Source organism: Vulpes lagopus, chromosome 2 (genome assembly GCF_018345385.1).
Source record: "Vulpes lagopus strain Blue_001 chromosome 2, ASM1834538v1, whole genome shotgun sequence".
Taxonomy (NCBI): domain Eukaryota; kingdom Metazoa; phylum Chordata; class Mammalia; order Carnivora; family Canidae; genus Vulpes; species Vulpes lagopus.
Window position 1 is genome coordinate 172,043,258 of NC_054825.1, and position 26,393 is coordinate 172,069,650.

The window sequence follows — 26,393 nt, forward strand, 5'->3', positions numbered from 1 at the left end:
GGTACCCCAGCTCAATTGTAGGAGCTCGCCTCTCGCCCCGTTTGTGTGGACGCACAAACACTCCCCCTGCGGCTACTCGGTGCCCTAAATTCTCTGCCCCGTTACAAAGGGAGGTGGACCAAGCACTTGTGCCCGAGCACTTCAATCTCAGTCCGTCTAGTTGACGCTCAACCTCGTTTCTCTGGCGGACCCTGTCTCGGAGGTGAGATCGGGGCTTCCCCTGTAAGGCCGGCGTGGGAGGACCTTGGGCGGAGGGGGCGGTGTTACGAGCCCCCAGCGGAGTCGCGCCAGTGCAGTCGGACTCTGCGGCGCCGCTTTTTCTGATCAGGACTACATTTCCCAGTGGCCCCCGCGAGCACTGGGCCGGCGGCCCCTTTGTGTCCTCCGGAGGCCCAGTCGCTCCTTTCCCGGCCCGCGGGGGTGGGTTCCCATTAGACTCTTAGGGCAGGAGGTGGGCCGGAGTAGATTGCCCGAGCCTTCGGGGCGGGGACGGGATCTTCCCGCAGTTCACTTCTGCAGGTAGGGAATGGGCTGAGGAGTGGCCTGTGGGTCCCCCGGACGTCGGTTCCCGGGGCCCTCGGTGTGACTCCAGGTGCGAGACGGTGGTTGGTTGTCACAGAGTGTGAGACTGTCATCCGAGGTGCCTGTGCGCGTCCTGTCTGTGACTGGGTGCGAGCGAGTCGATGGTTGGTGCTACAGTGTGAGACGGAGTGGGGGTGGGAGGGTATTGTGTCCCCGTTGTTCCAGTACCCTCGGCCTCTTTGTGACTGGGGTTGTGTGAGTGAACGTGGGTTGTGATACCCTAGTGTTTGAGACTTGGGGCTACGGAAGAGTGTGGCGGTGTGAAACTGCCCACACACCCGGGGCCGCGGATTGTTGTGTGTGTGAGACAGTGGTTGGTACTGTAGTTTTTAAGAGTATGTGGGGGGACTAGTGAGACTGTGTGCCACCAATATCTTTTGAAGCTGGTGATGCCAAGTTTCAGAACCACTAGTCTGTTGGAGAGGAGAAAGACTGTGGAGTCAGGAAGACCTTTGTTTGATCTTGGTACTGTTATTCATTGATTGTGTGTCTTTATGCAAATGATTACATTCCTTGGACTCCTTATTTGTAGAAATCTATTGCTAAAATAATAAATTAGGAAGTGATTTAGGCATGGGTTAAATTGTATGCAAACAAATTTCTTAGGTCTCCAGTATGCTTTCTCTCTATTGGAAGGAAGGGTGCAAGAGGAGGGAAGAGAAACTGAAAAATTATAGGCTGGTGTTTCTAGATGCTGCAAGAAAATCCTAGTTTTTCATCTCCGTCATCTAAGGACACTGCCATTTCCCACGAGAAGAGCCAAGAGGAGGAAAGAATGGCTGTTGGACTTCTTAAAGCCATGTACCAGGTGAGTTGATGTCTCTATTTCCTGAAATATTTTCAAACCAAGAAGACATTAACTTTGCTTTTGCTGATACTTTTCTGGGTCGCTAATCATGTCACTTAAAACACTCCAGTAGTTGATTCCTACCTCATTCAGAATAAATGCTGAAGTCCTTGCCTTAGCCTACAAGGCCAAACATATTCTGGTCCCTGCCTATCTTTCTGAGCTCACCTAATCACTCTGTTTGTAACTCACTCACTCAGTTCTAGGCACACTAGTTTCCTTATAGTGAGCTGAGTACATTCTTAACTCATAGCCTTGCACTTGCTGTTCCCTCTGTCTGGAATGCTATTCCCCAAGATACAGACTAACTTCTTCATTATAATCTCTATCCAAATGTTCAGATACTCAACAAATTTTTATTGAATACCTGTTAAGAAAGAAGGCTTAGTCCTCGGTCCTCTTCTCTATCTATACTCCCTCGTTTGGTCATCTCATTCTTTCTCCTGACTTTAAATGCCTTCTGTGTGCCAGCAACCACTAAATTATATATACAGCCTCTCTCCTGAAATTCAAACTTGTACATCCAATTCTCTGCTTAGCATCTTCATTCGGTTGTATAATGATACCTCAAACTCAAACATCTCAAACTTAGTGAAACAAGCCATTGGAAGTTTAGGAGCATAGAAATGCCATGATCTAATTCTCATTTAATAGAATCACTCTGGCTGCTATTGAGAATAAACTGAATGGGACAAGGATAGAAACAGGGAAACCAATTAGGAAACTTACATATTTCCCTGTCTCAGATGCTCAAGCTAAAAGTCTTCCATCATGAAGTTCTATTTGTTCTACATTCAAAGTATATCCAGAAGTTGACCACTTTTACTACCAACACGGCATCCATTCTGGTCCAAACTGTCATCTCTCACCTACATTATTGCTATACTTTCCTAACTTTTCGGTCTACTTGCATCCTTCCTCTCTTTTAGTCTATTCTCAACAGAGCAGTCAAAGTGATTCTGTTACACATGTCATATTATATGATTCTTCATAGCAGGAATATAAATAATAGAAAGTATAGACAACTGTTTCAAATAATTTAGCTATAAGGGAATAAGAGAAAGGGTGGTGACTGAAGGATAAACTGTGGTCAACAAGGTTTTTTAAAGATGGATGATCTAACAGTTCCATACATTACTCAGTGTTCATCAAGACATGTGCATTCCTAATCCCCTTCACCTGTTTCATCTATTTGCCCCCCATCTCCCCTCTGGGAACCATCTGTTTGTTTCTACAGTTAAGAATCTGTTTTTTGGTTTATCTCTCTTTCCCCCACCCTTTGTTCATTTGCTTTGTTTCTTAAATTCCACATATGAATGAAATCACATGGTATTTGTTTTTCTCTGACTGGCTTATTTTGCTTAGCATAATACCCTCTAGTTTCGTCCACGCTGTTGCAAATGGCAAGATTTCATTCTTTTTTTTTTTTTTTTATTTCACTCTTTTTGATGACTAATATGCCATTGTATGTGTGTGTGTGTGTATATATATATATATATGTAATATATATATGTAGAGAGATAGAGAGAGAGAGGTGTCAGATATTTTAAGAGACCATTTGTTAGAATTCAAATATTTTAAAGTGATAATTTAAGCTCATTATCTTGACATTGTCATTATTTTCATTAACTTTCATTAAAAGAATCATTGAAAAAATGTGTACCATATGTTAAAAATATTTATACATTTATTATATATATTTACATAAGGTAAGGAAAACATTTTTGGAAGCATATATGGCATATGAACCAAACTCTTAACAGGAACATTTCTGCAACATATAAGGGATATTATTGGTAGGACAGAGATGAAACTCAAAAACTACATCATATAATTAAATAAGAAAAATTTACTGAGTGTTGTAATAAAACACTTTAATAATTTTTATTCCGTAGACAGTTTAACTATGACAAAATTGTATCAAGTTCCCAGTAAATGTTTTCTTGCCTTGACAGATTCACCTCTTCTAATTTTGTAAAAAAATTTACACACATATATGTGTGTGTGTGTATGTGTGTATGTGTATATATATATATATATATATACACACACACACGTATGTTAGTTTTCATCAGCATGTGGTCACATTATAGAAACCTAGAACCCAGCTGAATCACAGTTAGCTCCAAGTTTTTAAGAACTTTGCCTAGCCCCTATAGGCAGAAGCAATATTCTAAGCAGAACACCCATTTCTTTACACAAAACTTTAAGTACTCTGGATTAAAGTTTTAATAGAATTGATGATTTTCTCTCTTTGGTCTAGCACAATTTTCAGAGATATAGCAAGCACTGTCTGGTCTCATTTTTCTTTAAGGATTTATTTGAGAGAGTGCATGCGAGTGTGTGAATACAGGGAGAGGAGCAAAGGGAAAGGGAGAGAGACTCCCAAGCCGACTATGCACTGAGTGCAGAGCCTGAGTTGGGGCCCTGTCTCAGGACCCTGAAATCACAACCTGAGTATAAACCAATAGTGGGACACTTAATTGACTGTGCCACTCAAGCACCTCAGCACCTTCTGGTCTCATTTTTTATCCTCTCATAGTTTCTTGAACTTGTCAAACCATTCATTCATTAATTTAATTTATTCAGCAAATACCTGAATGCCTCATGTGTGCCACATACTATGTGCCACATAGTTCTATAACTAGGGATGTAGCAGTGAGCAAATCAAAAACATACTCTGCCCTCATGAACTTCACAGTTTAGTGAAGGTTGGGAACAGATGATAATAAAATAATTAAGTGCCATAGAGAAAAATAAAGGAGGGTTAGGGAAATAGGGAACAGAGGAAGAGCTTGCTATTTTTATACAGAATAATCTGACAAGTATAAAAGGCTTGAGGGGGAACATACTTGACATATTTGATTTGAGGATGTAATATCAGGGAAAGCCCAGTATGCCTGGGGTATAACAAGGTGAATATGTTAAGAGATGAAATTATTTCATTCACTTATTTATTTCATTTCAGGAGTTGGTGACCTTCAGAGATGTGGCTGTAGACTTCTCCCAAGAGGAATGGGATTGTCTAAATTCTTCTCAAAGGCATCTGTACAGTAATGTGATGTTGGAGAATTATAGAATCTTGGTGTCCTTAGGTAAGAATATCTTGAGTCCTCACAAAATTGAGCTCCTATTCATAAAGACCTCTTTGCTACCACTGTTGTGAATCTTTGGATAGCATCTTCAGTGCGTGGCCAAATGTCTTTTGCTGTGCAAAGTACTGGTTTATTATTTGTGGAGTTGCTGGGCGACAGATCTATTACTAATCTGTGTTGCAAGCTTTAGCTTTCCTATATTTTGAATATACATCCTTTACACATTTATCTCTGGCTTACTGTAAATTCCCTCTTCCTTGTTGATCAAAGGATTATGAGTTCTGGGATATGCACAGCATGACCAAATTGTTTCTTTTCATACATGTAGGACTCTGCTTTTCTAAGCCAAGTGTGATATTATTGTTGGAACAAGGGAAAGAGCCCTGGATGGTGAAGAGAGAGCTGGCAAAAGGCTTGTGCTCAGGTGAGTGAAGAGGAAATAGGCAGGCAAAAACCTCTGGAGGTGAAGGCTCAGCTTGTCCTAGAGGTATCACCTCCTTACTTTTCTTTGTTGGCATGTTCTAGGTCTTATTAGAAATGTGGGGTCTTTTAGAGTGTTCCCCCAAATTTGTTATTCTTCACTGTGTCTCCCTTAATACTTTGCTCCCTCCTTTCTAAGAACTCATTTATCTATTCTCTGAGTCGCATTCCTTCCCACGTTCATAAGTTTCTTCTAGTCTTTAAAAAATCTTTTCCTGATCTGATAAACTTTTGAGCTGTACAGACAGCTACAACTAAAGTGTCAGGTTCAAGTCTTGACTCTTACATGCAGTAAAATTTGGGGCAAATTACTTAACTTCTCTGTACTTTTATTGTCTGTAAAATGGGATATACTTTTAAAGTGCTTTAACAGTTCCTTTTTCATATTGTGAACTCAGACTGTTAGTTACTATTATTGTAGTAGTAGATCTCCAAATGCCTCATTTTTCTCTTGATGGTCAGTTCATTCATTCTTTCATTCCTTTCATAAACAGTTACTGAATTTTTAAACAGTACATGCAAGATGCTAAGGCGCTACGTATTTGTAGAAGTTATCAAAAAACAATTGATGGGCTAGTAGCAGAGATACAGTATTAGCTATAAATGGCATATGTGAAAAGAAAGTTGACACAAGGAAGTGCAGAGAAAGAGGTGAGAGGCCAAGGAGTCCAGGTAACTGATGGTCTCTAACAAAAACAGAGGTGAGAAGCTAAAAAAATTTGAGAGAAAAGAAATTAAGAGTTTAGGTTTGTGGCATAGGAAGGATTTTTAGATAGACATAGGAAGCATTGGGCAGCCCAGGTGGCTCAGCGGTTTAGTGCCCCTTTCAGCCCAGGGCGTGATCCTGGAGACCTGGGATCGAGTCCCATGTCTGGCTCCCTGCATGAAGCCTGCTTCTCCCTCGGCCTGTGTCTCTGCCTCTCTCTCTCTCTCTCATGTCTTTCATGAATAAATAAATAAAAATTTTTTTTTTTTTTAAAAAGACGTAGGAAGCATTGAGGTAAAATGGAAGACTAAAGTTCAAAAGAAAATGCGAGTCACTGTAAATAGCTCTGTCGATCCCACTCTGCAACTCACCCACCCTCAGTACTTTTCTCCAGTATTTTATGTCCTTGTTCAGCTTTTTAAGAACAGTGATGTGGGACTATAATGTCAAAGAATATATGGTTAAATTTTATTTATTAATTATTATTAATCACACACATGAATGTATATTAGCATATATACATAATTTAAATAATAATAGAATAAAACCCATGTACCTATCTCTTAGCTTAAGATATAGAATATTGTGGGATCCCTGGGTGGCGCAGCGGTTTGGCGCCTGCCTTTGGCCCAGGGCGCGATCCTGGAGACCCGGGATCGAATCCCACATCGGGCTCCCGGTGCATGGAGCCTGCTTCTCCCTCTGCCTGTGTCTCTGCCTCTCTCTCTCTCTGTGACTATCATAAAAAAAAAAAAAAAAAAAAAAGATATAGAATATTGTAAGGTGCCTGGCTGGCCCGGCTGGTAGAACATGCTCCATGTTGGGTATATAGATTACTTTAAAAAAAAAAAAAAAGAAAAGAAAAGAAAAAAAGGCGCAGCCCGGGTGGCTCAGCAGTTTAGTGCTGCCTTTGGCCCAGGGTGTGACCTGGAGCCCCGGAATTGAGTCCCACGTCAGGCACTGTTTGGAGTGCCTGTTTCTCCCTCTGCCTGTGTCTCTGCCTCTCTCTCTCTCTGTGTCTCTTGTGGATAAAGAAATAAAATCTTAAAAGAAAAAAAAGAAAGAATAGAAAATTGTCAATGCCATTATGGGCCTTTGAGGGCCCCACCTAAAGATGCACCATTCCCCACCCATGGCTTGTCCCCACCCATTTTTTTTTAGTCCCCACCCATTATTGAGGATACCATTATTCTACAATTCTGCTTATTTTTTCTTGACTTTTCTTAATAGTTGTGCCATATACCCTTTAAAAATATTATATTTGTGTATTTTAAACTTTTTACATGTGAAAATATATGGTGCATGTAATTCTGACTTTTTCTCATCTCAAAATTATATTCCTGAGGGGCACCTGGGTGGCTCAGTTGGTTAAGCATCTGACTCTTGATTTTGGCTCAGTCATGATCTCAAGGTTGTGAGTCGGGCTCTGTGATGGGTGTGGTGCCTGCTTGAGATTCTCTCCCTCTGTCCTTCCCCTTGCCCTACTCTCTCCCTCTCTCTCTCTAAAAAGAATTATATTACTGAGATTCATCCATGTTAATTTTAGTAGCTATTTTTTTATCTGCTGAAATGTAATGTATTCCACAAACTGCAGTTTGCCTATTGAAGGTCATTTGAGTTGTGTCCATCTTGTGCTATTATAAATGTTAACTGCTGTGTACCTTAAACATGACTGTAGGTGCACATGCTCATATATTGAATATAGCCAGAAATTAACTAGATAATGTTATTTACTTTCCAAAGTGCTTGTATTAACTTACATTTCTTTTTTTCTTTATTAACTTAACATTTCCAACAGCTGTGTATGAGAGTACTCATCGCTCTACACTCAGAATTGACAAGTTTAAAATTTTTTTTTGCCAATTTGATGGGTGTGAAATATTATCTTATACTGCCATCACTTGATTACAAAATAAATTAGACATCTTATTTTGTATTTATAATGGCCATTTGGATTTCCTCCTTTGTGAAATGCCTGCTCAGAATCTTGCTCATTTTGGGGAAGGTTGTCTTCTGTATATATGTTTGTAATTTATATATATATATATATATATATATATATATATATATATATATTTTATATTTTTGATTTGACATTTTGTTTAAAATTTTTTTGTGTAGTCTAAAGTCATATAGATATTCTCAAATTGTTTTCTAAAGATTTTCCTTTTGTATTTAGGGCTATAATCCAATCGAAATTGATTTTTGAGATTGAAGTAAAAATTTTTTTTTTAATTTTTATTTATTTATGATAGTCACACACACAGAGAGAGAGAGAGAGAGGCAGAGACACAGGCAGAGGGAGAAGCAGGCTCCATGCGCCGGAAGCCCGATGTGGGATTCGATCCCGGGTCTCCAGGATCGCGCCCCGGGCCAAAGGCAGGCGCTAAACCGCTGCGCCACCCAGGGATCCCTGAAGTAAAAATTTAATTTCTGTGCCTTATTGAAAACCAAATGTCCTAGACTTTTTGAAGAAATGAGCTCTTTTTGCTCATTGTTCAGAATGCTATATCTTAATATACTAAGTTATAGTATATATGTGGGTCTGATTTTGAGCTCCATGTCATTGATCTCTTTTTTTCTTATGCCGGCACCACACTGTCTTAATTAAAATACTTCATTGTAAGACAGAGTATCTGTTAGGGCAAGTCCCTTACACCTTGTTTATTTCTTCATAATTTCTTGTTTGCTTGTTAGCCATCTGAATAAAGTTTAGAGCGAGCTTATTAGTTCCCCCAGAAAACAACAAAAAAAGCGGTTGGCTTTTGATTGAAATTTACTTATTCTCTATATCAATTTTATAAATTTTTCTCTTTTTTTAAAAAGATTTATTTATTTATTCATGAGAGACACAGACAGAGAGAGAGAGGCAGAGACATAGGCAGAAGGAGAAGCCGGCTCCCCGCAGGGAGCCAGATGTAGGACTCAATCCCAGATCCAGGGATAACGACCTGAGCCAAAGGCAGGTGCTCAACCACTGAGCCACCCAGGCGTCCCTATACATTTTTCTGTTTATAAATTTTTTTATTCTGTGGTTTCTCTCTGCATTTACTGAGCTTGTAAAACTTTCCTTTAGTATGTTTTATAACTTTCTCCATAAAGGCCATATACATCTTCTGTTAGATTAATTCCTGGGCATCATAGTTTTATTACTTTGTTAAATGTTGTGTATATTTTCTATTTGCTACTCATGTATTGAAATGAACTTAACTTTTATACATTGACCTTATATCCAGTAATGTTGCCATGCTCTCCCATTAATGCTAATAGTTTTTAGATTTCTTTGGATTTTTTCTCTGGGCAGGCGTATCTGTGAATAATGGTGGTTTCATTTTAAATTCTTAAACCTTTAATTTCTTTTTCCTGTTGCCCTTAGATATTCAGTACAATATGAACTGAAGTAGTGATAGTAGGCATTCTTTTTTTGTTTTTAAGTTTTAATTTTAATTCCAGTTAATGTATTGTGTTATATTAGTTTCAGGTATACTATAGTGATTCAGCAATTCCATACATCACCCAGTGCACATCACAAGTGTACTCCTTAATCTCCATCATGTATTTAACCCATCCCCCTTGATAACTCCATTCCCCTCTGATAACCCTCAGATTTCTGTAATTAAATCTGTTTCTTGGTTTGTCTTTATCTCTTTTCCCTTTTGCTTGTTTGTTTCTTAAATTCCACATATGAGTGCAATCATATTTTAATGTATTAATCTTAATCTCCATCATGTATTTAACCCATCCCCCTTGATAACTCCGTTCCCCTCTGATAACCCTCAGATTTCTGTAATTAAATGTTTCTTGATTTGTCTTTATCTCTTTTCCCTTTTGCTTGTTTGTTTCTTAAATTCCACATACGAGTGCAATCATATTTTGTCTTTCTCTGACATTTTTCACTTAGCATAATACTCTCTAATTCTATCCATGTCATTGCAATTGGCAAAATTTCATTCTTTTTTATGGCTGAATAATATTTAGTGTGTGTATATATATGTGTATATCGATTTAGTGTTTTTAGGCTGCTTCCATAATTTGGCAATTGTAAATAATGCTGCTATAAACATAGGGTGGCATGTATCCCTTTGAATGAGTGTTTTTGTATTCTTTAGGTAAATATCCAGTACTGCAATTACTGGATCGTAGGGTAGTTCTGTTTTTAACTTTTTGAGTAACCTCCATACTCTTTTCCACAGTGGCTGCACAGTTTGTATTCCTAACAGTTCACAAAGGTTTCTTTTTCTCCACATCTTTGCTAACACCTGTTCTTTCTTGTGCTATTTATTTTAACCATCCTGACAGGTATGAGAGGTGATATCTCATTGTAATTTCGATTGCCATTTCCCTAATCATGAGTGATGATGAGTATCTTTTTATGTATCTGTTGGTCATCTGTATGTCTTCTCTAGATAAATGTCTGTTCATGTCTTCTGCCCATTTTTTAATTGGATTATTTGTTTTCTGGCTGTTGAATTGTATAAGTTCTTTATATATTTTGGATATTAACTCTTTATCAGATATGTCATTTGCAGATATCTTCTCCCATTCTATAGGTTGCCTTTTAGTTTTCTTGATTGTTTCCTTTGCTGTGCAGAAGCTTTTTATTTTGATGAAGTTCCAATAGTTTATTTTTGTTTTTATTTCCCTTCCCTCAAGGGAGCTACCTAGAAAAATGTTGCTATAGCCAATGTCAGAGAAATTACTATCTGTGTTCTACTCTAGGATTTTTATGGTTTCGAGTCTCACATTTAGGTTTTTAATCTACTTTGAGGATTTTTTTTTTTTTTGGTATGCGTGTGGTGTAAGAAAGTGGTCCAGTTTCATTCTTTTACATGTTGCTGTCCAGTTTCCCCGACTCCATTTGTTGAAGAGACTTTTTTCCATTGGATAGTCTTCCCTGGTTTGTTGAAGATTAATTGACCATATAATTGTGGTTTTATTTCTAGATTTTCTATTCTGTTCCATTGATCTATGTGTCTATTTTTGTGCCGATACCATACTGTTGGTTTTTTTTTTCATACTGTTGGTTTTGTTAAAATTTTATTTTTAAGTAATCTCTATACCCAATCTTAAGATCAAGAGTTGCCCACTTCACTGGCTAAGCCAGCTTGGGTGGCCCCTGGTATCATATGTTTTGATTATTACAGCTTTGTAATACACTCAAATCCAGAATTCTGATGCCTGCAGCTTTGCTTTGTTTTTTCAAGATTGCTTTGGCTATTTGGGGTCTTTTGTGGCTCCATATACATTTTAGGATTATCTGCTCTATTTCTGTGAAAAATGCTGTTGTCATTTTCATAGGGATTGCATTAAATATGTAGATTGCTTTGGGCAATGTAGACACTTTAACAGTAGTTCTTCCAGCCCATGGGTATGGATGTTTTTCCATTTCTTCATCTCATCTTCAATTTCTTTCATCAGGTGTTTTATAGTTTTCAGAGGACAGTTCCTTCACCTCTTTGGTTAAGTTTATTCCTAGGCATCTTATTATTTTTGGTGCAATTATAAATAGGGTTGTTTTCTTAATTTCACTTTCTGCTGTTTCATTATTGGTATATAAAAATGCAGCATTTCTGTACATTGATTTTGTATCCTGCAATGTTACCGAATTTATTTGTTTTAGCAATTTTTGATGGAGTCTTTTGCATTTTCTATATATAGTGTCAAGTCATCTAATAGTGAAGATTTTACTTCTCCCTTATTGATTTTGATGCCTTTTATTTCATTTTGTTGTATGATGTATGATTTTTGGTCTTAATGACAGTGCTTTCATATTTTGTTATTAATAATTCTGCTATTTAAATGTTTTGGTAGATACCTTTTTGTTCCTTTTTGCTAGAGTTTCATTGTGGAAAGATATTGAGTTTCACCAAACATTTTTCTGTCTCTTTTGATGATTAGATGGTTTTTAGTTTTTCATCTCTTAATGTGGTGATTTACCTATTACATTTTTAATGTTGAACCGACTTTGTAGTCCTGAGGCAAAACCATCTTTATATCTTTTTTCATTCATGGCTACTTACTGTTTGCTAATATATTGTTTAGGTTTTTTGCACCTATGTTAATCAGTGAAGTTGATGTTCAGTTTTCCCTTTGAGTACTCTTGTAAGATTTTGGAATCAAGATACTAGTCTCATAAAATTTATTGATGAGTATTCCTTTCTTTTCTTCCTTAGAATAATTTGTATAAAATCAAAATTCTTTGTTTTTTGAATTTTTGATAGAAATTTGTTCATCTTGGCCTGTGATTTTTTTGTGTGTGAAAATAATTTAAACTATTAATTGAATTTGTTATAAGATCCTGTTTTTCCTATAATCATGGAGTTATAGTATTTTTTCTAGGAATTTTTACATCCTATGTAAATATTCAATTTATTAAAGTTCTCCATTATTTTCTCTTATCTAAAGTTGGCAATGTATGTTATTATGACCTCTTTTTTCTTCCAAAAAGGGAGAAAGATTTTTTCCGTGCATTTATCCTTTTTGTATTTTCAGACTTTTTTTTCACTTCACTGATCCTCTCTAATTTATCTTTTTAAAAATTTCACGTATTTCTCTTCTTTATTATTTAATTCTTTCTACATTTGTTTATGCTATTCTATTTTTTACTTTTAATGTTAGATAATTCATTGTTTTTGAGGATTTTTCTTTCCTGTTATAAGCACTTGACATATTAAGGAATAGGGGTACCTGACTGGCTCACTTGGTAGAACATGGGACTCTTGATCTTGGAGTTGTGAGTTCAAGCCCTACCCTGGGTATAGAGATAACTTAAAAATACAATATTTTTTTTTTGACGACTGTATTAGGAATGTATTCCACATGTTTTGATAGGTTGTATTTTTGCTATCATGTATATCTAAGCATTTTCTAATTTCCATTGATTTTCTTTTTCTGGATCCATGAATTACCTGGAATTTTTAGGTTCCAAATTAAAGTATTTTGTTTCTTTAACTGTACTGTGGTTAGAAAATATGGTCTATTTAATTTAAATTCTTTGAAACTTATTTTATGTCTTAGTAGTTAATTTTGGTAAATAATGTGTCCTAGAAAATATTATGTTTCTGGTTGTGCAATATACAGCATTTGATATATGTTCATTGGATTAAGCTCATTATTTTTGCTGATCAAATCTGTGTCTTTATTGATTTAAAAACAATCTGAAAAGTCAATTATCAAAGACATGTTTAAAAACTCTGATGGTGTGGGCAGCCCCGGTGGCTCCGCGGTTTAGCGCCACCTACAGCTCAGGGCGTGATCTTGGAGACCCGGGATCAAGTCCCACGTCCTGCTCCCTGCGTGGAACCTGCTTCTCCCCCTGCTTGTGTCTCTGCCTCTCTCTCTGTGTCTCTCATGAATAAATAAATAAAAATTTAAAAGAACCCTGATGGTGAATACATAGATTTTGCCTAGTTTTGAATTGTGTTCTTGTTGAATTGTAGGAGTTCTTAATAAATGATGGATATATTTGCTTTTCAGGTGCATAATTTGCAGATGTTTTCTCCCATTCTGTGGCTTGCATTTTTTACCTTGTTGATTATAATCTTTGATGTATAAAAGTTTTTAATTTTCATGAAATTTAGTTTTTCTTTTCCCTTGATGGCTATGCTTTATGATATCATAACCAAGAAATCATTGTTAAATTCAATGTCATGAGGATTTTTAGTTTGCAACTAAAAGTATTTTATATTTAGGCCTTACATTTAGGTCTTTGATCCACTTGGGGTTAACTTTTGTATTTAATGTAAAGGAAGAACCCAGCTTTATTATTTTGGATGTGGATATCCAGTTTTCTCAGCACCATTTGTTGTAAAACCTATCCTTTCCCCATGGAATGATCCTGGCACCCTTATCATCTGTATGTCTTCTTTGGGAAAATATGTTTTCCTGTCTTCTGCCCATTTCTTAACTGGATTATTTGGTTTTTGGGTTTGAGTTTGATATATTCTTTATAGATTTTTTTAAAAAGATTTTATTTATTCATGAGAGACACACAGAAAGAGAGAGGCAGAGGCCCAGGCAGAGGGAGAAACAGGCTCCAGTGCAGGGAGCCCGACGTGGGACTTGATCCGGAGTCTCCAGGATGAGGCCCTGGGCTGAAGGCGGCACTAAACCACTGAGCCACCTGGGCTGCCCTCTTTATAGATTTTTTATATTAACCCTTTATCGGATAGGTCATTTGAAAATATCTCCTCCGATTCAGTAGGTTGCCTTTTAGTTTTGTTGACTTTCCTTCGCTGTGCAGAAGCTTTTTATTTTATTTTATTTTATTTTATTTTTATTTTTTTTTTTTTAGAAGCTTTTTATTTTGATGAAATCCTAGTAATTTTTGCTTTTGTTTCCTTTGCCTCAGGAGACCTATCTAGTAAGAAGTTGCTATGGCTGATGTCAAAGAGGTTACTGCCAATGTTGTCCTCTAGTATTTTGATGGTTTCCTGTCTCATAATTAGGTCTTTCCTCCATTTTGAATTTATTTTTGTGTATGATATAAGAAGGTGATCCAGTTTTCCCAACACCATTTGTTGAAGAGACTGTCTTTTTTCCACTGGATGTTCTTTCCTGCATTGTCGAAGATCAATTGACTATATGGTAATGGTTTCATTTCTAGATTTTTTATTCTATTTTTGGTATGTCTGTTGTGCCAGTACCATACTTTCTTGATCATTACACTTTGTAATATATCTTGAAATCCAGAATTGTGATGCCTCTAGCATTGCTTTGCTTTTTCAAGATTGCTTTGTCTATTCAGGGTCTTATGTGGTTCCATATAAATTGTAGGATTGTTTGTTCTAGCTCTGTGAAAAATACTGTTGGTATTTTGATAGATATTGTATTAAATGTGTAGATTGCTCTGAGTAATATAGACATTTTAACGATATTCTTTTAATCCATAAGCATGGAATATTTTTCCATTTCTTTTTTTTTTAAGATTTTATTTACTTATTCATGAGAGAAGAGAAACAGAGGCAGAGACATAGACAGAGGGAGAAGCAGGGAGCCTGACGTGGGACTTGATCCCAGGACTCTGGTGTCACAACCTGAGCCAAAGGCAGATGCTTGACCATTGAGCCACCCAGGTGCCCCTGTTTTTCCATTTATTTGTGTCATCTTCATTTTCCTTCATCAGTGCTGTATAGTTTTCAGAATACAGGTCTTTCACCTCTTTGGTTAGGTTTATTCCTAGATATCTTCTGGTTTTTGGTACAATTGTAAAAGGGATTGAGTCCTTGATTTCTCTTTCTGTTGCTTCAGTATAGTTGTATAGAAATGGAACTTTTTTTTTTTTCTTCCAAGATTCTACTTAAATTTGAGTTAGTTAACATATAGTGTAGTATTACTTTTAGGAGTAGAATTTAATGATTCATCACTTATATATAACATTCAGTGCTCGTCACAGCAAGTGTCCTCCTTAATGACCATCACCCAGTAGCCCATCGCTCCCCTCTCTCATCTTCCTTCTAGCAAACCTCAATGCTCAATGTGTTCTCTATAGTTAAGAGTCTCCTGGTGTACCTTAGGTGGATCAATTGAGCATCTGACTCTTGATCTCACCTCAGGTCTTGATCTCACAGATGTGGGTTCAAGCCCCAAATTGGGTTTCATGCTGGGCATGGAGCCTACTCAAAAGAGAGAGTCTCTTATGGTTTGCCTCCATTTCTGTTTTTATCTTATTTTACTTTCCCTTCCATTTCCCTATCTTCATCTTTTTTTCCCTTAAATTGTACATTTGAGTAAAATCATATGGTATTTGTTTTTCTCTGACTTATTTCACTTAGCATAATACACTTTTGTTTCATCCTCATCATTGCAAATAGCAAGATTTCATTCTTTTTGATGGCTGAGTAATATTCCACATCTTCTTTATCCATTCATTAGTTGATGCACATGTGGTCTCTTTCCATAATTTGGCTATTGTTGATAGTGTTACTATAAACATTGGGGTGCTTGTATTTATCCTTTGGATAAATACCTAATAGTGCAATTGCTGGGTCATAAGGCAGTTCAGTTTTTAACTTTTTGAGGAACCTCCATACTGTTTTCCAGAGTGGCTGTACCAGTTTACATTCCCATAAACAATGAAATTTTCCACATCCTTGCCAACATCTGTTGTTTCCTGAATTGCTAGTTTTAGCCATTTGGACAGTATGAGGTGATAGCTCATTGTGGTTGATTTGTATTTCCCTGATGATGAGTGATGTTGAACTTTTTTTTTTCATGTGTCTATTAGCCATTAACGCAACAATTTCCTATACATAGATTTTTGTCCAGAGGCTATACTGAATTCATGTATCAATTTTAGCAAGTTTTTGGAGTCTTTTAGATTTTCTATATAGAGTATCATGTCATCTACAAATAGTGAAAGTTTGACTTCTTTCTAATGATTTGGATATCTTTTTTTCCCTTTGTGTTGTCTGATTGCTGTGGCTAGGACTTCCAGTACTATGTTAAATAACAGTGGTGAGAGGGGCATCTGGATGGCACCATCAGTTAGGCTTTTGGTTTTGTCTCAGGTCGTGATCTCAGGGTTGTGAGATAGAGCTGGGCTTAGCCCAGCTTAGCCCAGCCCAGGTGTTGGGCTTAGCATTCAGTGCAGAGTCTACTTAAGTTTATGTCTTCTTCTCCCTCTGCTCCCATTCATGCTCTCTCTCACTCAAATAAATAAATAAATCTTAAAAAAAACAATAGTGGTGAGAGTGGACATCCCTGTCTTGTTCCTAACTGTAGGGGAAGAGCACTCAGGTTTTCCCTATTGGGGATGATAATAGCTGTGGGTCTTTTATATATGTTAGCACCCTTATCAAAAGTCATTTGATCATATACATGAGGTTTTATTTTGTGGCTTTCAATTTTCTACTCTATTATTCTGTATGTCTGTCTTTATGCCAGTACCACATTGTTTTGATTACTATACTTTGTAGAAAGTTCTGAAATCAGGGAGTGTGAGACTTTGTTCTTCCTTTTCCAGATTTGTTCTGGAACTTTGTTCTTCATCTTCAAGATTATTTTCACTATTTGGGGTCCATTGAGATTCCATATGAATTTTAGAATTAATTTTTCTTATTTCTGAAAAAAATCATTGGGATTTGATAGGGATTGCACTGAATCTGTGGATACTTTAAGTAGTATGGACATCTTAGCCATATTAAAGTTCTAATCCATGATTTCGGAATATCTCCATTTACTTATATTTTATTTGATTTCTTTCCGCAATGTTTTGTAGTTTTCATTGTACAAATCTTTCACCTCCTTGATTAGTTCTTATTTTATTCTTTTTTATGCTATTGTAAATAGAGTTGTTTTCTTAATTTCCTTTTCAGATTGTTCATTGTTCATGTACAGAAATGCAATTAGTGTATTGACTTTGTACCCTGCTACTTTGCTGAATTTGTTTATTAGTTCTAATGTGGGGGGGCATGTGGAGTCTGTATCGTTTTTACGTATAAGAGCATGTCATCTACAAACCCATAATTTTACTTCTTTATAATTTGGATTTTTAAAATTTATTTTTCTTAGCTAATCACTCTGGCTAGAATATCCAGCACTATATTGACTAGAAGTAGTGAAAGTGGGCACTCTTGCCTTGTTCCTGGAAATTTTAAAGGAAAACTTTCAGTCTTTCACCATTGAATGTGATGTTAGCTGTGTGCTTTTCATATATGGCTTGTATTATGTGGAAGTAGTTTCCTTCCATTGCCAGTTTGTTGAGTGTTTTTATCATGAAAGGGTGTTGGATTTTGTCAGATGCTTTTTCTGCACCAATTGGAATGATCATGTTTTTTCCTTCATTCTGTTAATGTATGTTACATTGATTTTTTTCTGAACCATCCTTGCATTCCAGAAATAAATTCCACTTGGTCATGGTGTATAATCCTTATAATATGCTGTTGAATTCAGTTTGCTAGTACTTGTTGATGATTTTTATTTACATCGAAGCTCATAGAGTATATTTGTCTCTAGTTTTCTTATAGTATTCTTACTCTGGCTTTGGTATCAGAGTAATGCTGGCCTCAAAGAATGAGTTTGGAAGTCTTTACTCCTCTTCATGTCTTTGGAAGAGTTTGAGGAGGAGTTGTGCAAATTCTTTAAATGTTTGGTAGAATTCACCACAGGCACTATCAGGTTCTAGGCCTTTTCTTGTTGGAAGGTTTTGGATGGATTACTGATTTAGTAGACTTATTAGCTATGGGTCTGTTCAGATTTTCTATTTCTTTGTTATTCAGTCTGGTAGGTTGTGTATTTCTTAGCATTTGTCCATTTTATCCAGTTTATTAGCCCATTTGTTGGCATGCAGTTGTTCACAGAACTCTCTTATAATCCTTTTTATTCCTGTATACTTGGTAATAATGTGGCACAGTTTATTTCTGATTTTAGTTACTGGAGTCTTCTTTTATTTTTCTTAGTCAATCCAAATAAAAGTTTGTCAGTTTTGTTGATCTTTTTCAATGACTCTTGGTTTTGTTGATTCTATTATTTTGTTATCTCTGCTTTAATCTTTCTTATTTTTTTCTTTCTCCTAGCTTTGGGTTTAGTTTGCTCTTTTTCTAGTTTATTAAGATATAATGTTAGCTTGCTGAACTCTTTCTTCTTTTTTAATGTAAGCATCAATGATATACATTTCCCTTGTAGCACAGCTTTGCTGTATCTTGTAAGTTTTGGAATGTTGTATTTTTATTCCCATGGGTTTCAAGGTAACTTGCAATTTCTTCTCTGACCCAATTGGTTAAGCGTTTAACTTCCACATATTTGTGGATTTTTTCCAGTTTTCATTTTGCTATTGATTTCTAACTTCATTATGATTAGGAAAGATCATTTGTATGATTTCAGTCTTTAAATTTATTAATGCATATTTTATGGACAATGCATAGTCTATCCTAGACACATGTTTACTTGTCTAATATACTTTAGGATTTTAAAAAAATTCTTAAGGTCAGTTTGCCAAACTGCATAATCTAAGAGAGCAGTGCTACACAAGACTGCTTATTTCAGACACCAGCTGAAAGCTTAGGGATCTTCAGGGCCACCCTGTTTTCTGATCAGCCGGGTACAGATAACAGGGTACCTGTAATCACCCTCAGGTTTTATGATACACAACAGCGGCTCACAGAGGTTATATTATGATTACAGTTTTGTTTTTAACAAAAGGTACAAAGAACCAGCCAGAAGTAGAGGGCACAAAGGGCAAAGTCTGGGAGTGCTGCAAACATGAAGGGGCCCTCCAGACATCTTAGTATTCAAAAGAATAAGCTCTCAAGAGAGCATCAGTGTATAGGGTTATTTATTTTTTGGATTTTGGTTTCATTATGGAGGCATGATTGAGTGAGTCATTGCCCAGTGCCCAACATGATTCAATCTCCAGCCTCCTTCCCCTCCCAGAAGTCAGACTGATATCATGGGGGTTCAAAGTACCAACCCTTTAGTCACATGGTGGTTCTTTCTGGCATGGCTAGCCTCCATCCTAAATCATCACATTAGCAAAAACTATAAAGGGGCAAGTTGTGAGTCATAAACTATAGTTATGAGCTATCCGGTATGGTTCCAAGGGCTCACTATGAATAACAATGACACTCCTTCCAGGAATATAGAGGGTTTAGAGCGTTACCACTTGGGAGCCATAGACTAAGTCCTGCCAAAATCTTTATTACACAATTAAGAAAAAATTTACAATGAAGTTCTGATTGTGAATTTAGAATTAATGGCTATACATAGTTGGTTCTTTGTATAGAAAAGCAAAGTATGCATCTTCTCCCTTTATGCAAATTTATGGGGGGCAGTGGGTCCCTCATTAGAATTATAAAGCTTTTGCTCATTTCTTGTAAAGTTTATTTTTAGGATATTTTCCCTCTTCATTGTTGTTGTCAATGGTAAAGTTACCTTCTGAAGTTATTTTTTTGTGCTTTCTTTTTTTTAAAGATTTTATTTATTAATTCATGAGAGACAGAGAGAGAGAGAGAGAGAGAGAGAGAGAGAGAGAGAGAGAGAAAGAGGGGCAGAGATGTAGGGAGAGGGAGAAGCAGGCTCCATGTTAGGAGCTCCATGTGGGACTCAATCCCTGGACTGCCAGATCATGACCTGAGCCAAAGGCAGATGCTCAACTGCAGAGCCACCCAGGCGTCCCTCTTTTATTGCTTTTTAAATCGATTCTAAAATTGCAAAATGAGGGGCACCTGGGTGGCTCAGTAGGTTAGCATCTGCCTTTGGCTCAGGTCATGATCTCAGGGCCCTGGAATTGAGTCCTGCATCAGGCTCCCTGCTCAGCAGAAAGTCTGCTTCTCCCTCTCCCTCTGACCCTCTGCCCTGCTTCGCATGCACACTCTCTGTCTCAAATAAATAAAATCTTCTAAAACATTGCAAAATGATACATTCTTACTTGAAAAAATAAGTATACCAGTAATCTCCTTTCTACATAGCTTCTACATTCTTTTATGCACCTTTTTTTATGTAATGATTCATTTCTGGTGTTTTGCAAGTAACAACATACACACAATTCTTTTTAATGGTCACTATGTTTAGCTGTTATTTTTATTACTTTTGTGACATTTCTTGACTAATTTTCCAGGTTTTTTATTCTTTTATTTTATTCTTTTTCAGCATAAGTATTCTTTTTCAGTATAAATCATTGAACAACTTGATTTTCATTACAATCTTCAATTTAATATCAGGTTGTATTAATGTTCTCAGCCATGATTTTTTTGTTTAACATTTATTCCTTTTTAATCTCTTTTGGTTCTCTTTTCTCAAATATCTTACTTAATGTTAGAGTGCTCTAGAGTTCATTACTTGCTCCTTTCTCTTCTCTTCTCTTTATCTACACTCATTCTCTTGGTAATGTAGTCTCTTTAACTACCATGTATATGCTGTCAATTCCTAATTTAAAATCTCTAGTCCAGACCTCTGTCTTAAACTCAGTTTCATGGGTCCTGCCTGCCTTTTCAGCATTTCCATTTCAATGTCTAAAAAACACTTTATTATTTTCAAAACTGAATTCCAGATCTTCCATGTCATTCCACTTAAACCTGCTGTACCCAGCCTTCCCCATCACTGTTTTTTTTTTTTAAGATTATTTATTTATTTGTTCACAAGAGACACAGAGAAAGAGGCAGAGACATAGGCAGAGGGAGAAGCAAGCTCCCCACAGGGAGCCTGATGTGGGGCTTGATTCCAGAACCCTGGGATCATGTCCTGAGTTAGAGGCAGACACTCAACCACTGAGCCACCCAAGTGCCTCCCCCATCACTGTTGATGCTAATCCATCCTGCCATTGCTCAGATCATAAACTTTGAATGCTTCTTTGTCTCATTTTTCTGTTAAGTTTCATAACCAGTCTGTCAGGATATTGTCCTGGCATTTCCTACAAAACATACCTAGAATCTGACCAGCTCAATATACCTCCATTGCTAGCTTTCTGGTCTAGACACCCTCATTGTCTTCACCTGGATTACTACAATCATAGATCCGCTTGCTTCTTCTCTGTTCGCCACCTTTCAATATTTTTATTAAACTGTAAATGGATATCACTCCTCTACTCCACAAACACTTCAGTAGTTCTCTGTCCCAGTCAGGAAATCAAATAAAGTTTAAGTATTCTTATCTTTTATCTCTTGACCTCATCTCTTCCTAGACTCACCTTCCTGCTATTCCTCAAACATGGAAACATGTTTCTACTTTTAGGCTGTTTCCTTTGCCCAAAATGCCCTTTCTCCATATATCTAAGTGACTAACTTCTTCACTTCCTTCAGATCTTTGCTTAAATGTTAACTTGCTAATTATTCCTACCTCTAACTTTGCCAACATTCCTAATCTCTTTTACCCTGCTTTTCCTTTTCTGTAGCTCTTAGTACTTTCTAATATACAATAAAATTACTCATTTAGCATTTATTTCCTATCTCCCCAAAGAATATAAGGTCCACAAAAGTAAGGGTCTTTGTTTTGTTTACTATAATATCAAAAGCATTTAGAAGAGTATATGGCACAAGGTTCAATGAATATTCTTGAAAAAAGCAACTATAAGAATGGAGGTTATTTCAGTGCCTATATTTATGCATACATGCATAAAATTATAACCAAGTCCATCCACCTCCATAATTCTTTATTTACTGGAGATTTACGTTACTGACTTTCTTAAAATTCTAGTCATTCCTTCTCAAGTTTCTTTGTGACCTATTTTGTTTCTCGCAAACATCAGAACTTAAAAAGGCAATGTTCTTGTGGGTTTTATCTATTAAATTCACATAATCCATTTTTTGAATGCACTTTCATAAATGTTCCTTGTGGTACATGATAGAGGAGACCGTTTTTTTAATTATTATTTTTCAGGCTGGGAATCTATGTGTGAGACTGAAGAACTAACTTCAAAGCAGGACATCTATGAAGCACAATCATCACAAAAGATAATAGAAAAACTTACAAGCTATAGCCTTGAGTATTCTAGTTTAAGAGAAGAATGGAAATGTGAGGGCCATTTTGAGAGACAGCCAGTAAGTGAGAAGGCATCTTTCAAGGAAGAGACAATCACTGATGAAGAAGCCCGTATTAATAGAAGAGCACAAGAATATAACAAATCTTGGGGAAGTTTCCATCCAAACACATTGCTTCATACACAACAGATAATCACCAAAGAGGAGAAAGTACATAAACATAATACACATAAGAAAAGCTTTAAAAGAAATTTAATGGCCGTTAAGCCCAAGAGTATCTATACAGAGAAGAAACTTTTGAAATGTAATGACTGTGAAAAAGTCTTTAGCCAGAGCTCATCTCTTACTCTTCATCAAAGAATTCATACTGGAGAGAAACCATATAAATGTATAGAATGTGGAAAAGCCTTCAGCCAGCGATCAAATCTTGTTCAACATCAGAGGATTCATACTGGAGAGAAACCCTATGAATGTAAGGAATGTAGGAAAGCCTTCAGTCAGAATGCACATCTTGTTCAACATCTGAGAGTTCATACTGGAGAAAAACCTTATGAATGCAAGGTATGTAGGAAAGCCTTTAGCCAGTTTGCTTACCTTGCTCAACATCAGAGAGTTCATACTGGGGAGAAACCTTATGAATGTATTGAATGTGGGAAAGCATTTAGCAATCGATCATCCATTGCTCAACACCAGAGAGTTCATACTGGTGAGAAGCCTTATGAATGTAATGTCTGTGGGAAAGCATTTAGCCTTCGTGCATACCTTACTGTACACCAGAGAATACATACTGGAGAGAGACCCTATGAATGTAAGGAATGTGGAAAGGCTTTCAGCCAGAATTCACATCTTGCTCAACATCAGAGAATTCATACTGGAGAAAAACCTTATAAATGTCAAGAATGTAGGAAAGCATTCAGCCAGATTGCCTACCTTGCCCAACATCAAAGAGTTCATACTGGAGAGAAACCCTATGAATGTATTAAATGTGGGAAGGCTTTTAGCAATGACTCATCCCTTACTCAACATCAGAGAGTTCATACTGGAGAGAAGCCTTATGAATGTAACGTTTGTGGAAAGGCTTTTAGTTACTGTGGATCCCTTGCCCAACATCAGAGAATTCATACTGGAGAGAGACCCTATGAATGTAAAGAATGCAAGAAAACTTTCAGGCAGCATGCACACCTTGCTCATCATCAGAGAATCCATCTTGGGGAGTCACTCTCACCACCCAATCCAGTCAATCACCAAGTCCTCTAGACACTATCTCATAAATATTTCCAGAATTTATACTCTTTTTCTCTCTCTCTAATGTTGTTGCCCTAATCTAAGATTTATCTCACTTGGATCACCATGCTGTAGCTTTCTAACAGGTCTTCCTATATCAACTTTGGTCCCCTTAAATTCATTTCCCACCATACCTCGAACTTATTTTTTTCTTTTTGAGTATAAGAATACATCACTGCCTCCATTTAAAACTTTTTTTTTTTTTTTTGGTTTACTGTTGTTCTTAAGCTAATATCCACAGTCTGAAAATTGTCTATGAGGCACTTCATTATATGATTCTTATATACCTTTTGGCCTTATTTTATTCCAGTCTCCTTATCTGAGCACTAGGCACTTCCCAGGACTAAGAGCTTCGATTCTGGAAAATCATAGCTCTACCACTACTGTGGCATTGTGTGACTTTGAGTAATTTGTTTGACTTGTATAAACCTCAGGGTTTTCTTTAATTCTTAAAATAGGGATAATAAAGGATACTGTATTGTAGAAATGTGATTATTAAATGAAATAGTGTCTGTTGTAGATTGATACATATTAAGTAATAAATTTGCATGTAAAGTGCTTCACATAGCACATCAAATATAGCAGATATCCAATAAATCGTAATAGCTAACATGTATTGAGTGTGTACTATGCATCAGGCACTGTTCTACATACTCAACATATATTAGCTCACTCCTCTCACAACTAGAAGAAAATTCCTAGGGGGACAAAGTAGAACATCCCTGAGAGGCAGCAGGTCAGAATTGAGAAAACCCCAAAATTTTAGAAACATCAGTGGAGTCTTCATACTCTAGATAAGTAATCAATATAGACACATGTAATAGAACTATTCACACCTTCAGCCAGTTTCAGGAAGTTTATAAAGAGAGTTGGATAAACTAATCAACATAAAGAAAATGAGGATTCACTGAGAATACAGAACTCACATTTACATCAAGAAAAAAATAGAGTATCACAACTAACTGCAAAAAAACAATAAACATAGAAATTCATACTATCCCATAAAAAGGCACCAAGCCCAGGCAATTGTATTGGGTGAATTTAGGTAAATTTAAAAAGCATTTAAGTTGCTTCATACCACAGAAAAATTATAAAGTTTGTAAATTTTTAACTAGTGGTTGTAAAATTGAAACCAAAAGTGAACTGAAGGAAAAAAAGTTAGACAAATATATATAGGCTTTCATATATTTTATATATTTCAAATATATATATATATGCTTCCACTCATTCAGTGAATATTGAGTAGCTACTGTTTGTTGGAAACTGTTTTATATATGAGGAGACAATGATCCATACTAAGATTATGTCCTCATAGAGTTAAATTGAAGTTCAAATGCTGAAATTGTTTATACTTAAATATAAAACAATAGATTTTCTAGACCCAGCAAAATGAAGAATAATAAACTGAGGAGTATCATATAGTCCAGGCTCAAGAGACTCAGGATAATAAAGTTGTTATTACCAATTCACAAATTCACTGCAGTTAGAACCAAAATTCCTCAGGTCTTTTTGCCCTTTAATTTCACAGCTTTGTTCTGAAATTCATGAAGTGTGAATTCTTAAGAGCAAGAAAATTGTTGAATCTGACCTATATGTAGAAGTTCTGCATATGATAAACATGGTTTATCCCTATAGAGAATGGATGGAGTTGGAGCTATTAGAATATTTGTTTATATCCATCACAGTAAGGGATGTGCAAATAAAACCACAGTGAACTCTTTCAAAATCATCACTTTGCCAAAAGCATCACAGAGCCAATTACTGGAAACATGTGGAGCAGTAGGAATGTTCATACAGTGCTATTGGAAGTAGTTGTATTTAGGATAATTTAGCAATATCTAGTAAAGTTGAAAATGTGGATACTCTCTGACCCAGCAGTTCCATACTTAAACCTCTTATAGTCTCTCCTCATGTGTTTAGGGTGATGTACATGAAAGTCTATTTGAGCATTATTTGAGAATGAAAAGCTTAAAGCAATCAAAATAACCATTAAGGTGGATATAAGCTATAGCCCAAGTTAAAACGAATGAAGTAGAGCTACTTCTATTAACATAGATAAATCTTAATATTAATGAAATTGAACTAGGGAGTATTTTGTATGAGATGGTACCACTTATATAAATTTTTAAAATACGCAAATTAATGCTATGTGTATTTTCCATGGCTAAATATCATAGATTTATTGTTACAACAGTCACAGAAATAATAATTAAATCCAAAACAGTGGTGACATCTGGAGGGGGAGAAAAATGAGACTGAGAAAAGGAGGCAAAAGGGAGATAGCTTTTAATCATTTATTTCTTTAAAAAAAATAAGCAAATATGGCCAATTCTTACAAAATTGATAAAGCTGGTTGTTGGTTATAGGTAGGTTCTTATTCTCTGTATCAATTTCATAATAAAAAATAAAGAACAGTTAAATAATTGCTTTTGTCAGGTTATTTCCTTACTATATACTTCAGGCATGCCACTGCTGTTTGCATCCCTATACATCATCCTCTTCAAAGAGAAGCTGACACATAATTGATTTCAGATGCAATCACTGTTAGCAATTTGGTGTATCAGTGTTTTGACAATGACTATATTTTTATGGTTTTATAGCCTACTTATTACGTGTTTTTCCCACAACAGTGTTTTTCTCCCTCCCCAGCTTTATTGAGGTATGACTGACAGATTAAGATGGTATATATGTCAGGTGTTCAATGTGATGTTTTGACATACACTGTGAAATGATGACCACAACCAAGCTAATTAACTGTCACCTCATATAGTTATTTGTGTGTGTGTGTGTGTGTGTGTGTGTGTGTGTGAAGAGAATACTTGAGCTCTCTGCAAATTTCGAGTACAGATTATTATTAACTATAGTTACCAGGTTTTACATTAGGTCTTCAGAATTTACCCTTATAATTGAAAGTTTGTACCTCTTGATGAAAAATCCTCCTTTCCCCAGTCCCAGCCTCTTGTCCACCATTCTATGTTACTGTGAGT

At 36.3% G+C, this 26,393-nt stretch overlaps 1 protein-coding gene across 7 annotated transcripts; it reads left to right on the top strand.

The window, feature by feature from the left end:
• Positions 1-26,097, top strand: ZNF570 (zinc finger protein 570). Of its 7 annotated transcripts, none has more exons than XM_041745892.1 (5): positions 1-202; positions 1,189-1,390; positions 4,398-4,524; positions 4,853-4,948; positions 22,022-26,097. In XM_041745892.1, exons 2-5 carry the CDS (start codon positions 1,274-1,276, stop codon positions 23,377-23,379), a joined length of 1,698 nt encoding a protein of 565 aa, XP_041601826.1. In that variant the 5' UTR covers positions 1-202; positions 1,189-1,273; the 3' UTR covers positions 23,380-26,097. The 7 variants fall into 7 exon arrangements, with proteins under 7 accessions (XP_041601826.1, XP_041601823.1, XP_041601825.1 ...); XM_041745889.1 differs by lacking the exon at positions 1-202 and adding an exon at positions 336-592; XM_041745891.1 differs by lacking the exon at positions 1-202 and adding an exon at positions 336-592 and having other exon boundaries at positions 1,274-1,390.
• The last annotated feature ends 296 nt before the right edge of the window (positions 26,098-26,393 follow it).